Here is a 14956-nt window from a genome sequence, read left to right as displayed (position 1 = left end):
GGCCAGATCAGAGATGCTAGAGTGTTAGGGTTAGGGTTAGTTAAACTGGCAATAACAGTAATAATGATTGAAAATTTCTGAATATTGGCCCAGTAATTGGCCAGGACAGGTTGATCCCTATGCTTTTACACAACAGTAAAGAGAGTGGTGTGTGAGGAGGCAGGTGTGTGAGTGTTGCCAGTTTGGCAGGTGGACACGCTGATTTCTTCAAACATTTTTCTCTCTTCTCCATCTGCTTTCCCAGCATGCTTGGCAAAGCTTTAAAAAACGCAAACTGTGGCAGTGCCATTGATCAGCTTTAGCAGGAATATCATTATTTCCCACCTGGCTTCATCTAGAATAATCTTGATTATTATTATTTTTTTTAATTGAAGTTGGTAGATGTGGTAATCTTCATGCCCACTAGGTGTCAGTGATGTCAAATAATGTCTGCATCTGATTTCAGGGGTTTGTATAAAGAAAGAAAAACAAAATCAAAATCAAGTTGAATAACCATCTCCCTTTATTTGAGCAATGAGCATTAATCTAATGCATATAAATGTGGGGAAAAAAACACAGTTTGACACACCCTGTATCGGTACAATGCAGAGGGAAACGCCGACTATGACTACAACTACAACAGCGACATCCGACCCAATGATATGTGCGTTGCTCCATGAAACAGGACTAAAAGGGCTTACAGGAATGGTTTTGATATGCTCCACTTGATACGCAGAGAGCTACACCGTACAGTCTCAATCAAGAACACCGAAATGTCCAAAAATGTGCAAAAAAAAAACTGTATTTGCTTCATGCATCCTACACAGCTTTCCCCTCCGTCCCTCCTACTCGATCTCGTTTGAGGTTCCCAAGGTGGCCCTGACCTCAGCTTCTGTAGAGGAGGAATAAATGAATAAATAAATCAGGAAACAAACACACAGAGAAAACACACATTTTTTTTTTTTTTTTTTTTTTTTGAGGGTTAATTCTTTAGAAATAACATCCACTGGTTTACCTGGGCAAGGTCCACTCTCAAACACAATGTCGTCAATGGCTATGTCGCTCCGTACTGATGAACCTCTGGTGGCTTCAAACACAACCTGGGAGGTAGAAAAGAGAAAAAAATCTCGTAACAACACTGTAAGGGTCAGTACACGTCAAAACAATGGTGCTCAACCTGCAGGTCGGGACCCTCGGGGGAATTATGAGATTGTTTTACATGGTCATGTTATGATTTCTGGGATAGGAGAGAAAGACATCACTACTATAAATATTTTTTATCATCTTGCCTTTTCTTGTTAAGTGCTGAGTTGTTTTCCGTCTCTAGGCCTCTGTTGATAATCAAATTAAACAATGTAAAAAAGGGAAATTTATTCTTTGGTTGAAATGGTTCCCTTTCTGAGTTGGTAGGCTGAGACAGAGCCTCACTTAAGTGTCACTTTTTCAACCTTTTTAGGCAGACTGAGACAAGATATTTGATACCATTTTCACCTCTGTATGTCCAGTGGTTCTGTTCCTATGGGTAGCATTTCGTGTTAGCTTAGCATAAACACTTGAAGCCTATGGGAGTCGTTAGCCTGGCTCCGTCAAAGTGAAAAAATAAACCTTACAGCAACTCCAAAGCTGTCTTATTTGCACAGTGTAAATGTGAGTACAGTGAAAATGGTATCAAACATCTTGTCTCAGTCTGAGTAAGTTGGATATTTCGGTATTTTGCCCAAAATGTTGGAGTATTCCTTTAATTTCTAGAGGTCAAAAGTCAAAAGGGTAAAGAATCACGACACTAAAACTTATTTTTTGAAATAGTACATTTCGTACACCAGTATAAGTTGGCTACTACCCTTGTTGAGCCTACAGACTCCATCAGCAGAGGCTCAAATAAACAACCTTAAGTCTCTATTTATTTTATTTTGTGTTATCTTGGCAGCTCCCAGCCTTCACTCTGCTCTTGCCTTGTGCTGGAGCTCACACTGGTACTCCACGGCGGCCCTCAGCCAGGCGACGCTCTGCTCCCCGCTCCGTTGCCATAGCAACACATCCTGGCCATCCTTGTCCAGGTGAACGCTGAGCTGGCCCGTGCCCGAGCCGTACATGTGGTAGAAGAAGCGCAGACACTGGGGGCCCCTGGACCCCCTGAGCGTGCGGGACAGCAGGCGGGCGTTCTGGCCGGGCAGCATGGGCGACGCCTCGATGTGCATGTAGTAACCTGCCGGGCGGAGGGGGGAGGTGGGGGGCAGAAGGTGTTAGGGCTCTGAGAGTTTAATGAGAAATGGCCATGTTGTCCGAGCACCCAGGGGTGGTTGTCTATTTTTGTGCTTGTTTAATTAAGGGGTTATATCCCTGATGATGGCACGTGCCCAAACAAACTGGTTTTAATTAACAAACACATCTTTCTATGCCCAACCTCACCATGCAAGAGGTTTCCCACATCTTTTCTCTATTTTCTTTTTAAATGAACATTGGAATTTACAGCAGAAAGAAAGAAAGAAAGAAAGAAGTACATTTACTCCAGTACTCAGTTTAAGAACAGTTTTAGCCACTGGCGCTTTATTTATCTATTTTATATTTTTATTTTATAACTTTATGCTTTTACGGAATCGCATCTCAGAGAGACATTTCTTGCATTTTTCCTCCCCTACATGAACATCTTTGCAGAATAAGGTTTTATCTGCAAAACACGAGATAAGCACATAAAATGTGAACTCATCAGATGTTTACGAAAAGCTAATTTCATGGCTTCTTATACATTTATGACTATCATATGGGCATGATAACTTCATCATGACAGAATCTAAACTCAATTACAGTATGAGGTATTTTATAATATTTATAACTGTAATATTACAAGCTCATGCATTCCTAACATTATAACCTGGAATGGACCGTTCTCCAGGGTACTTTTATTTTGACACTTGACACTTGACAGATTTTACTGCTAATTCTTTGAGATGAAGTGAAGGACTTTTATTTCACTTTTTTTTTTTATTACATTATGTTTATTCTATTATGTTCCATTTACTTAAGTAAAGGGTTTAAGCTCTTTCTCCAACACGGCTGACAGGCTATGTTTTGGTGCCACAGGTACATTTAAAACACACTTGGCCTCACCCAGCCCTGTGGTGTGATCCCCTCTTGGCCCAGTGTACGAGGTCGGGGTGGGTCCTCTCCTCCACACCCAGTCCCCCGCGTCGCCCTGCTTGTCCTGAGTGTAGCCGCAGTGTCCCGCCTCAAAGTCACAGTGCCCTGGGACCGACAGCTGCAGCCCTGCTGGAGGAAAACGACAATAATCATACATTGTGTACTTTATTTGAATAGCACAGAGATGATACTGAAATGTCAGAAGACATGAAGATGTTCAACAATTTAAAGTTTGCTTTGTAATCCAAACCCTGAGGCCATTTTTTAACCTAGACTTTGGATTTAAGTAGCCCTCACACTATTTCCCACTATGTGATTGCCTGGTTTTATCATGCACGATTTGCACTTGTTTTAAATTGTCTGTTTTTATTTTATTCTCTTGTTTTTATCACTTTATTGGAAAATTGAGTTACACCCCCTGTATGAAAGATGCTATATAAATGAAGTATTATTATTATTATAAAGTATTATTATTGTGAGAATCACCTGAAACTGAGGAGAATTTTTAGTGGCGTATTATCATCACCAATCATAGAAACAGCACTATCCTTTATTTAAATAAATAGAAGCAATGGGAAAAAAACACTCCAGTAAATCAAAATCTGACGTTTGTAAAACTAGAATTAGCAGTAAAATATATTGAAGTATCAAATGTAAATATTGTCATTTTGAGGTACTTGTTTCTTTTAGTGTTTAATTATTGTTGTATTAACCTGTGACAAGTATCTTCATGATGTAGCTCTAATTATTCCATTTCCTGTTGGCTAATTGCAGCTCTAACATCAAACATCAAAGTTGATGTTTTGCATATGAAAATATAAAACCTCATTCTGTCAGATGAATGAAGTCAATGAAAAATACAATACTGCCCTCAGAAAACAGTGTAAAGTAAAAGCATAAAGTCTCACAAACCGTAGATCCTCTAGTAAACTGCCAGTATCTCAGATTATGAGCGCAGTAATTGAGTAAATGTCCTCAGCTTCTACCTCAGATAGTCACTTGATGGTAATCTCAGTATCAAGACTGGATTATCAAAATAAAGCGGAACACATCCGTAACTTCTGGTTTTAGTAACAAACACAAGAAACCAGACAATGAGCAGATGGCGGTGCAGCAGCAGTTGCCAGGACATGGCTAAAAAAAGACCATCTGGATTAAAAAAAAAAAAAAAAGGAAAAAGCAATAAATAGACAGAGGGAGTTTTTTGGGGTTTTTTTTTTTTTTACCTGCTGCTAGCTCACAGTCTCCCAGAGTCACTCTGATGTCGTCCAGAGCCACAGACCCGCAGTCCCAAAAGCTCCTGCAGGTACTGACAAACATGATCTGGAATGCAAAAAGCAGCAGAGATGGCATCCTGAAACCCTACGTGAGGATTGTAGATCACTTTTTAAACACTGGGAGTTTGCTTTTAATCATTGGCAGACAGCTCAAACGTTCATTTTACTGCCAAACAGTCCATCAGACAGCACCCGCACTGCACTGTGCTGCAGTCGTGTGCTTGTTTGTTGTGCTCTACACTTTCTTTGAACTTTCTGGCTAAGTGAGGCCGGCGTGATGCATTTCTTGGACCTTTCGATCACCAGTCAAACGCTGTATTACGCAGCACAATAATGCAAAAAGCAATGCCTGTGATGTTACCTAAAGCAACAAAGGGCCAGTTGTTGGAAAAGACTTGAAGCACTTTGGCGTCCGGATGAGCTCATTTTCTGTTAACCACGTCAACTCTTGTCGTCTAACAGCTGCTATTTTAATAAGGCAGAGCCAACCAACAGGGTGCCATCAGGATGAGGAGAGGAGAGGATGTGGCCCGATAGAAATCAGCGTCCACACACAGCTTTAGTGCCACAAACACTGGAACAGATGCAGAGGAAACAGTGAAGGACACTACACTTAGTAGTTTTTGCTGTATTCCAGTTATTTCTGTATGTAAATCCTCTTTCCATTGCTTCTTTCTTCCCTCTCTTCTATGCCTGTCTATCTATCTCTCTATCTATCCACTTGTTTGTCCGCCCTGTCTTCCTGTCAGAGGCGATATGTAATGTCCAAAATTTCACCTTGGAGGGCTGTGATGTGTGGAAAGTGACGTCTGTTGCGATCCAGATGCCTCGGGACTTTTCCCCCTGAGTCCAGATCTTCTCCTGGGTCTTGTTGTGATGCTGCAGATAGACGGCGAGGGCCTGATCTGTCTGGTTGAAACCTGCAGGTGGTTATAACAAAAATACAAATTACTATTATCATGATTTGTCAGTCAGTTGATCAGTCAGTAAACTGAGTTTCAGCATGCGCCACAAAAAAAAAAATAAATAAAAAAATAAAAATATCCAAGCTATTTAGTGTCATGCTCCGAGTTAAAATCTTGTTTTTGTAGAACAAGTGAGAGAAATCTGCCAGTGGGATTAGACAACTCCACTAGTTTTCAGTATGGTATCACTTATTTTTGGATTTTTTTTTTCCTAGGAAGAGGCATAAATATGTCAAAGCGAGGCAGAATAAGGCAGATGAGAACTATTAGTATCACGGAAATGACACTTGATCCAAGAAACTTCTGGTAACAAGACAATTAGAACTGGAAACAAGAGGGATTATGTAATCCAAGTGGCAAAGTTTTTCACTTGGTTCAAGAGAAACAAGATTTTAATGCTGAGTGAATCTATCTTTCTATATATGTATGTATGTATTTATCTATCTCTGTGTGTTTTGCATGGTTTTGGGTGCCACTCACCCCTCAGTGAGAAGTAAAACCTCAGACAGAACTTCATGTTGCCAGGCAGCGTTGGCCCGATCAAGCGGCTAACGTAGCCAGAGCGGGGATTCAGCCGCGAGTGGGCCAAGAGGAAAGATCCTGCAGGGAGAAGATAGCGGCCTCATTATCTTGCAAAACTCCCACTTCCTCTGAATCCGCTCTGTCCCACCGCACCTGGTACTGATCTTGATTTCATCTGCAAAGCTCCTCTTGGTTCATCCTGTCTGCAAGGCACTTTTTTCTTTTCTTTTTTTGTGTCAGAATTTACAAAAAGATATAAAAATCCGTATCTGTTGCTTTATTCCCCACCTGCCCCGGTGGTGTGGTCTCCGTTCCTGAATATGTTGGGCTTGACGGACACTCTCTTCCATGGCGACACCAGCACGTTGTCCTGCGTGTAGTGGCACAAACCTGACTCGAAATCGCAGCTGGCGATGGAGGGGTCAAAGGTCGGCTCTGTGGAACAAAGTGCAAAATCAGGCCGCTGCAGTGTGTAATCTGAAGGAATACAATACGCCGCTCACTCTGTGCTTCCCTCAGTTCGACCTCCAGATAAGGCAGAGCAGCTTTGGTCCATTGGGTTTCAGTGTGTTGCGCAATAGGGCTTCACATTCTGCATGTATTTATGCATGGCACTGTAAGGGTCATGTTACGCTGATATGTTGTGCTTGTGAGATTATCAGGATTGTGCAACAAGGGTTAGATTCTGTGCATTAATTTATCACACTTGAATAAACTTTGGCTACTATACCTTTTTAAAAAACAACAACAACTTGGTAACACTTTACAATAAGAGTATAACAATTAACGTTGCCATAATAAACATTAAGTAACAGGTAATAAACATTAAGTAACAGTTAACTAACCGTTAACTAATGTGTCTAAGAATCATGTACTAATGCTGTTCATGCTAAGGTATTAATTTATATGTTATTTAAGGGTTATTGTAGATATTATTAACATTAGTAAATGCCATAATAATCATTAATTAACAGTTAATTAACCATTCCTGCATTAACTAATGTTAATTGTTGTACTGTTATTGTAAAGTGTTACCAAAAACTTTATATAAGTATTTTTTGGATTACTTTAGCAAATCTTGTATGTATGTGGGTACATATGGGGTTTTGTGTGTTTATATGTGTCCAAACCGAATTTCCCTCTAGAGACAAAAAAAAAAAAACACTCTTCTCTTCTCTTCTATTCTGTTGAGTTCAGCTGAGTTTGTTGTGAAGTGTCGTCAGGTGTAAACTTCGTCACTCCGTTGTTTTAATTTAAAGGTGCACAGTGCAAAATTGAGCACTGGTTAAAGCAATGACCATTTAGACTCAGCTAACAAAAAAAAAAAAAAAAAAAAAAAAAATGGGATAAGTCCATAACTGATCAGTGAATCAAGCCAATGATGAATCATGTAAACTCAATCTTAAAAATGTCATCCTTATGCCAAGCTTGTTTTTTTTTTTGTTTTTTTTTGGGGTCATTTAAGTCTAAGGTGTTATCACTTTAGTGCAGTTTTGCATCAATCATGTAAAGGATTGCATGTTCCTCTTTCTTTTACCATCCTTTATGAATATTTTCATAAGCTGAACGCAAATGAAAAATGCACGGCCATCGAGGTAAACACAAGCAAGTTTTTCCTCAGTTGTGGAAAAGCTCACATTTTGGAGCTGCATGGTTCGTGTTATAAGTAATACTGTTTTAACAGTGTCATAAAAAAGCAGGTTAAGCCTATTATAATCCACTGAGAACAGAAAGTGAGTGATAACGAGTGCGGCCCACCTGTGTCTGCACTGCAAAACTCCGGGGAAAAGGAGATGTCATCGATTGCAATACGGCCGCCTCTCGGGCTGTTAAACGCCACTTCAAAGACCACCTGGGGGGATGTGAGGCAGGTGAGTAAACTTTATGTGCACAACAGCGCCTTTCAGGACATTTCAGAGTGGTTCACATTAAGAAACCAAAGTGGAAACACAGCAGGATTTTTTTTTTTTTTTAAATGTAGACAGCACACAGTGGCAACCAAGAAATGAAATAAACAAATACACACAACTAAATCAAACATCCCTTTTTCCCTCCTTGTGGCTTCACCTCCCTCCAAATGGGATTCAAAGTGGACTCCACATCAAACCCAGCCACACATTCCTCAGTTCCTTGGTTTTCCCCTCTCACCTGCAGGGAGTAGGGAGCCTTCAGGTCCACCTGCACAGGGATCCACTCTCCGGGTGTCGCCGCCCACTCGCTCTGCCTCTCCGGCTCGGCTCTCCACAGCTCCTGGTACTGGCCCACTTGGTCCCGGGTGTAAACAGAGAACAGGTGGCCTTGCTCCTCGCCGTGCTGGTACTGAAAAGTCAGACAGCCCGACATGGGCACCGTGGTCATGGGAGACACCAGCTTGGCGACCTCTTTGAACGTCTTGGCGTAGATGGAGTCCACGTACATGAAGTGGCCTGAAGGGAAGGGAGTAAAAACACAAATTTGCGATATACACTGCAAAAACTCAAAATCTTACCAAGAATATTTGTCTTATGTCAAGTCAAAATATCTCATTACACATAAGACATGATCACCTAAGAAATAACTTGTTTTTAGACAATTTTCACTTGTTTCAAGTGAATTTTCACTTTTTCCAGTCAAATTTTGCCAATGAAACAAGCAAATTTTCACTTGTTTCAACTGAATGTTCACTTGAAACAAGTGAAAATTGTCTAAAAACAAGTTACTTCTGAGGTGATCATGTCTTATTTTAAGTTTAATGAGATATTTTGACTAGAAATAAGACATTTTGACTTGAAATAAGACAAATATTCTTGTTAAGATTTTGAGTTTTTGCAGTGTATACATTATATGATAAAGAAAATACAGAAAACTGACAATATACAAAAAGAGAAATGTCATTTATGTAAGTCTAGCAATGATGATGATGATGATGATAGCCGAATAATAACAATAATGATAACTATGATTGTAACCTGGCTTTCATTAAGATTATAACTTTAATTTCACAACACAATAACTTACTTTGTGTGGCCCTGAACCTCTTCTGTAAGTTATTAAGTATCAAACCCAAAAAAACACTGAATAATAATAGATGAAAGGGGCGTGTCCAGTGACGACAACATTGCCAACAGGAGGCGGGGCTTAGCACAAACATGGCTGCAAATTCCAGCTGTGGGCTTAGTGGAAATCTGTCTTCTTGTTGGTGAGAGTTGCTGTTTTTTTTTTTGTTTGTTTTTTTTTTTTTTTTTATCTCAGAAAGTTATTGTGTTTGGCTATGCCTTCTGAACTTACTGGTCTGCAGAAACAGCTCAAAATACCTTCAAACACAGAAAAGATGAGGTCATCTCACTCACCTGTCCTGTTGTTGTAGGTGTGGTCGTTGGACAAGCTGCCCCGGGCCGACTGAGCCAAACCTCCTCCCACGTACCAGTTCACATTGGTGTTCCACTGGTTACTGTATCCACACAGGTGAGTCCCCTCGAAATCACAGTCTGGATGCAGAAACGTAACATTATAGTGCATCATTATAGTTTTGTGCGTGCAAATAGGTTTGCAAGTTAAAGGAATAGTCCAACGTTTTACCTGAAATGCCCTTATCCTGACTTACCCAGACTGAGACAAGATGTTCGATTTTCACCTCTGTATGTCGTGGTTCAGTTCCTATGGGTAGCGTTTCACGTTAGCTTAGCATAAAGACTTGAAGTCAATGGGAGACGTTAGCCTGGCTCCATGAAAGTGAAAAAATAAACCTCATCGAACATCTTGTCTCAGTCTGGGTTAGTTGGAAAAGGGCATTGTCCGTGACATTGGAGTATTCCTTTCATAATGCATGTGCTCAAGTGTGTGTGTGTTTTTATTGTTTATTAAAAACCTCCCCAGTAGCTGATGCCATGGCACCACTATCTTCCTGGGGTCCACAATTCATCCATAGCATTACATTAAAAATCTCATTAAAACATCTGAAACCTCATTCCATATGTTTGAGCGAGAGAGGATCAGAGCCCAGGTGGTGTGTGCACCCAGACACGCGAGTGTGTATGAGGCTTTATCTTTTAAATGGAGATGTGTGCACGAGCGAAGTCACCGACCGAAGCAGTATCCCGGGCTGATGTGTAGCTCAAAGACGGCCACGCTGCTCCCAGCGGCCTCTGCGGGTCGACCTTCAATCACCACCTAATGAACAACACATGCTCAGCAACATCCTGAAATCAGTAATACGGGATAACCAGGGAATAACATTATGCACGGTGATCTGACGTATGGAGGGTCAGAGCGAGTGCACGCACGCAACTCTGCAGGGGTTTTCTCCTTTTTTTACTCATCGAGCCAAGTCTCATTTGCTCTCAACACACTTGTGACCAGCAGGTTTGCCATTCGCAGAGCAGAGCGAATGATTTTATGTATGGAAAAAAACGAGAGCAAACACATTACAATGTTTAAAGCATGAGGTCAGGGCTTGGACACATGTGTGCACCAGGGCAGTTTGCAGGATGAGAAAGTGAATGGCAGCCTGTTTTAGCCGCCCGTTTGTGGTTAAAAGGGTACAGTCAGTGACATATTGGCTGGTTTATGCTTACACTGCGAGGGGCCTGCACACGGCACAGCCACAGCTTACCGTCATGCAGGTCGTGACCTTGTCAGTGCCGGGACTGCCTCCACACGGCACTATAAACAAGAGCTGTATGGTTCCCATGCAGTGTTTAGATAAAGAGTGTGTCTGCTCCTCCACCCACTTCATATTTGACCTAATTTCGGATTGTATGTGCAATATTGACCCATATCTGTCTTCCTTTCAAACCCAGCGGGATGATATGTTGTTCTTCTTGTACATCTGTTGTGTTTTCATTGCGGCAGAAATGGAGAAATAATGTAAAAAAAATGTAACTTCAGCGACCTGCGAGATAATTTAGGGTGGGATGTTCAGCCAAGATCTCTTCAAGCTTAAAACCAGGATCCTGCAAAGCTCACTGTTGTCTTTGGCCCGCTCATGAGATAAATATTGTTTTATTGTTTTTGCTGATCAAAATCAAATGTATGTCTGCAACTTGTATGCTCTATGCCATGCTGACCTCTTGGCTTGGCCTCCAAAAAAAAAAAAAAAAAAAAAAAAAAAATTATGCTCTACCTGGTCTCTTTTTTCAAGTTCAAGTTCAAATTCAAGTTCAAGCTCAAGTTCACGTTTAAGTTAAATCAGAGCCCTTGATCATAGTTACAGTCTCAAAGGGATTTAAATGCACATGGTTTATAGAAAACTCCCTCTGACCTGAAATCTCATGCCGAGCAAGAAAAAAAAACAAAAGAGGAGAGGAAATCTTGGAAAGGATCACAGAGAGAGGAAAGCCAGGAGCGCAGTGGGTGCCGAGGAGGCGATAGATTTTAATTGTTACACCGAGATTCAACAAAAGCAGCGATGAACTTCTTTACATTCTCCTTTGTCTTTTCTGTTTCCCCACCGACCTTTTACTTTAGTTAACTGAGGGTTTGTAACCTCATTCTGCAAAAGCTCTCCATCTTAACATTTAATTTAATTCATTTAATCTCATATTCAATGTTAAAGTCTTGTTTTGGTGAAAACAAATGAAAACAATGTGCCAGTGGGATCACATAATCCCACTGTTTCCAGGGCAGTTTCACTTATTTCAGGAATTTCTCTGGGAACAATCCAGAATAAGACAGATCAACCCACTAGTATCAACAAATAATACTTGATTCAAGAAAATTCAAGATAATAAACTTTTTTGGGGGGTGGGGGGGGGCACGCATGACTTTTGGCATGTAAAGCACTTTGTAAATGTGGTATTTAGACAGGAGCTGTGCAAGTGAAGTTACTGTTGTTGTTAAGATGTTAAAAAGGTTTTGTTTACCCTGTAGGGCTCGGTGGTGTTCTGCAGGTCCATGCTGGCGATGATCCAGCTGTCTGAGGGGCTCTGGCTGCTCCACAGCGGCCTGTCAAAGCTCTTGCCCTCCCTGCGCTGACGGACCTCCAGGCTCCCTGACCCGGTGATCTGGTAGACAAGCCTCAGGCAGCTCCATTCCTCCTGGTCCAGAACTGGACTCAGCAGGATCCCCCTGTTTTCCCTCTGCGGTCTGGCATCTGGCCTTGTTTCACCCTCCTCGTAATCGTCCAGGACTGCATCCACTATGACAAAACGGCCTGAGAGGAGACAAAAAGGGTGTGGGGCGGGTTGAGGAAAGATCCGTTTTTCAAAATTGCCACTGTCAAGTTTAAACCACAGTTTGATGGACTGTGTCTGTCCTCTGTGGGCTGTGAAGACTGGGACCAGTTGGGGCTTGTTAGGCCCACTTTTCAAAAAACATAACATAATTTCAAAAAAGCAGGATCTTCTCTTTAAATCTGTAATTTGTGAGAAGATGGCAAAGTTCTCAGTACTGTTACTTACTAATATTTTACTTAAGTAAATAAGTACTGAAGTAAAAGTTAAAACATAGTTCATTTAAAATGTACTCAGAGTAAAAGTGGCTGAGTACAAGGTTCAAATTAGATTCTTTTAAAGGCGCATTGCACAAAATTGCACAATGCACCATCGTCAGGCCAACTCACTGATGTTTTCCTCCTTTTTTCCACACTTATTCCACATTTGTTCACCAGTTGAGTCTAAATGGTTCCCCACCTCCATTGACAGTCTGCAGCTTTTCACCGTGCAGCTTTTATTTTGAAATTTGGAAATGACAAAAAGTAGAACCAGCAAAGTAGAAGCAGGTTCCTCATCTCATCTCTGCTGACTGAGAGTTCATTGTAAAAGGTGCAGCAATCTGCCACTGATCATGCCTTCCCTGTAGTGGATGTGATTTAAAATGTAGTCACGAAGTACAATACTCAAGCAAGAATGTGCTTAAGTAAAAGTAAAATTACTGACTTTGAAAAAAATATTCTAAAAAGTACAAGTGCGACAAAAGGCGGCTCATTTACAGCAACATGAGTAAATGTAGTGAGTTACTTCCACACTTCACGTGGTGTTGCCATTTGTGCAGTGCCGTCCAAAATCTGCCATGTGTTACCGTTTTCCTCAAACATTTAGCATCAGCACACCGAACATGAACAAATTTCGAAGTTTTTTTTTTTTAAGCAAGCTGCCCAAATGAGAGAATCAGACACGACAGTTGACATCGTAACAGCCGTTCCTTCCTCTTACTCTCCTTTCCTGCCTAAGGGGCATTTGAGCCCCCCTCGCTAGTCTGCCATTTATTATTATTGTCCCGTTGGAATGCCCTGGTGCCCTGGAGCTGTTATATCCTGTGTGTGTGTGTGTGTGTGTGTGTGTGTGTGTGTGTACACGTGCACACACACACACACACACACACTCACACACACACATTCTGATCTCTTCAATTTTGAGTTGCTCTCAGTTTGTCTACTTTTTATGTCGTCTTATGTTCCATAAACCATTCTGTGATGAATTTACTTTAAAAAAAATATATGCATGTGAATCTTTATAGATACATTTGACATGACCTCACTTTTTTTTTTTTTTTTTTTTTTACCTCTTCACAAGTTTTGCATACCGTGCAGCAAAAAGGGGGGGAGAGTGAGAGAGCAAGAGAAGCACAATTAACCTACAAGCGACGCTGACCTTTTTAACAAGCCTGTGGCAAAGCAATAAGGATGGAAACAGGAAAAGAGAAAGTGGCTGACGTCTTCCAGAGGAGGAGAGCAGGACAGCAGGACCGACTGCAACAACAGAGCAATTTTCAGACAAGTAGGAACAAGGACCGTGATGGAAAAACAGTCTGAGCAAGAACTTTTTAGTGCTTTCCTAGACATTTTCTTTTTTTCTTTTTTTTCTGCACACAGAAGCATGTGTGTTTTGAAGTCGCCAAATAAACTGAAGTAAAGAGTGCAGGCATGGCAACAGGGACTGTCTGAGAAGTTGACATCAGTTTGTTTGTTTGATTGTTGCTACTCCGGGCCAAACACATCAATTATAGTAGTGATCATTTAATCCGGATTCATCTGTTGGCTTTGATCACCTTACATAAGTAGTGACTGACTTGACTCAGAGATGGGCGTGTACATCCCGCATCAGTATCAACCCCCAGTACCAGCCCAGAGAGGCGGCAAGCGAATGCCTAAATGTGTTATTTCACCGTCTCCAGATGTTCTTGGATGCTGCGAGCAATGCAGTCCAGATGGAGTTTTCTTTCTTTCTTTCTTTCTTTCTTTCTTTTTTTTGCCTCTCCACCAGCCGATTTCAGCGGTGGAGACAACATCAGCTAACACAACGAGCACACAGGTAAACCTGTCACTGTGATAAAGAGCCACAATGCCGTCTAGGTCTGTTTCTCGCTATTAGTTGCTTGTCAAAACAGAGAGAGAGAGTGAGAGAGAGAGACAGAGAGAGAGAGAGGGAGGGAGAGAGAGGGGAAGGGGCTGGCATCTTCAAAGTCTCCTAGTACCGTCTTTGTTAAGGGTCCAACTCATAAAATCAGCGTCTGACGTGTATCCGCAGGTGTCCGACTCAAAGTTGCAGGAGCCTGGTAAAAGCTGGCTGTGGGCTTGGACGGCGGCTTTGAGCACAGAGACAGAGAGAGAGAGAGAGACAGAGTGAGAGAGAGGGAGAGAGAGAGGATGGTAAATATGAATCACACCAAGTGGCATATAAACATGCCCTCATGCAAAACCCCTGGCAAAACCTGTAGAGTGTACTCACCAGCAAAAGTCAAAAGGTAGAATGGAAGCATTGCAGCTGTTGAGTAGAAAATGACTTGACAGGCAGAATAATGCAAACACAGGAGTGTGTGTCTCCGTTCGCAGCCAAATGAAATAAAACTTTAAAAGCTGCAGAAGATTCAGAAGTTTGCCTGCAAAGTTGGTTCCAGTTAAAGTCCTTGTGAGTCGGCGTCTCTGAGTGTCTCTCCAGCTTGGAGACTGGCAGCACACTGCAGAGCAAACTCTGTCTGGCCAAGAGAGCAGGGAGGAGGAGAGAGAGCGAGGAGAGGGAGGAAAGGGAGGAGGAGGAGGAGGAGGAGGAGAGGTGGAGGAGAAAGAGTCAGGAAACGGGGAGAGGCTGAAGGTGAAGGAGGGAAGGACAAAAAGAGGGAATGATAGAGTGGCCATTTTAGGAAAGATTGAGGAGAGAA

The 14956-nt window shown here is 41.7% G+C and overlaps 1 protein-coding gene across 2 annotated transcripts; it reads right to left on the bottom strand.

Annotated features, from left to right (window-relative positions):
* Positions 1-484: 484 nt before the first annotated feature.
* Positions 485-14735, bottom strand: LOC115368945 (MAM domain-containing protein 2-like). Of its 2 annotated transcripts, none has more exons than XM_030065399.1 (15): positions 14527-14735; positions 14273-14383; positions 11722-12011; positions 9946-10030; positions 9211-9348; positions 8030-8307; positions 7640-7733; positions 6170-6316; positions 5840-5959; positions 5172-5314; positions 4344-4440; positions 3088-3246; positions 1932-2185; positions 995-1079; positions 485-871 (listed from the first exon to the last, which is right to left on the bottom strand). In XM_030065399.1, the coding sequence occupies exons 1-15, from the start codon at positions 14555-14557 to the stop codon at positions 825-827; spliced, it is 2079 nt and encodes a 692-aa protein (XP_029921259.1). In that variant the 5' UTR covers positions 14558-14735; the 3' UTR covers positions 485-824. The 2 variants fall into 2 exon arrangements, with proteins under 2 accessions (XP_029921259.1, XP_029921260.1); XM_030065400.1 differs by having other exon boundaries at positions 3088-3243.
* Between the last annotated feature and the right edge of the window lie 221 nt (positions 14736-14956).

The sequence above is a fragment of the Myripristis murdjan genome, chromosome 12 (genome assembly GCF_902150065.1).
Source record: "Myripristis murdjan chromosome 12, fMyrMur1.1, whole genome shotgun sequence".
In the NCBI taxonomy this organism is placed as follows: domain Eukaryota; kingdom Metazoa; phylum Chordata; class Actinopteri; order Holocentriformes; family Holocentridae; genus Myripristis; species Myripristis murdjan.
This window is presented reverse-complemented; position numbering and strand designations above follow the sequence as displayed.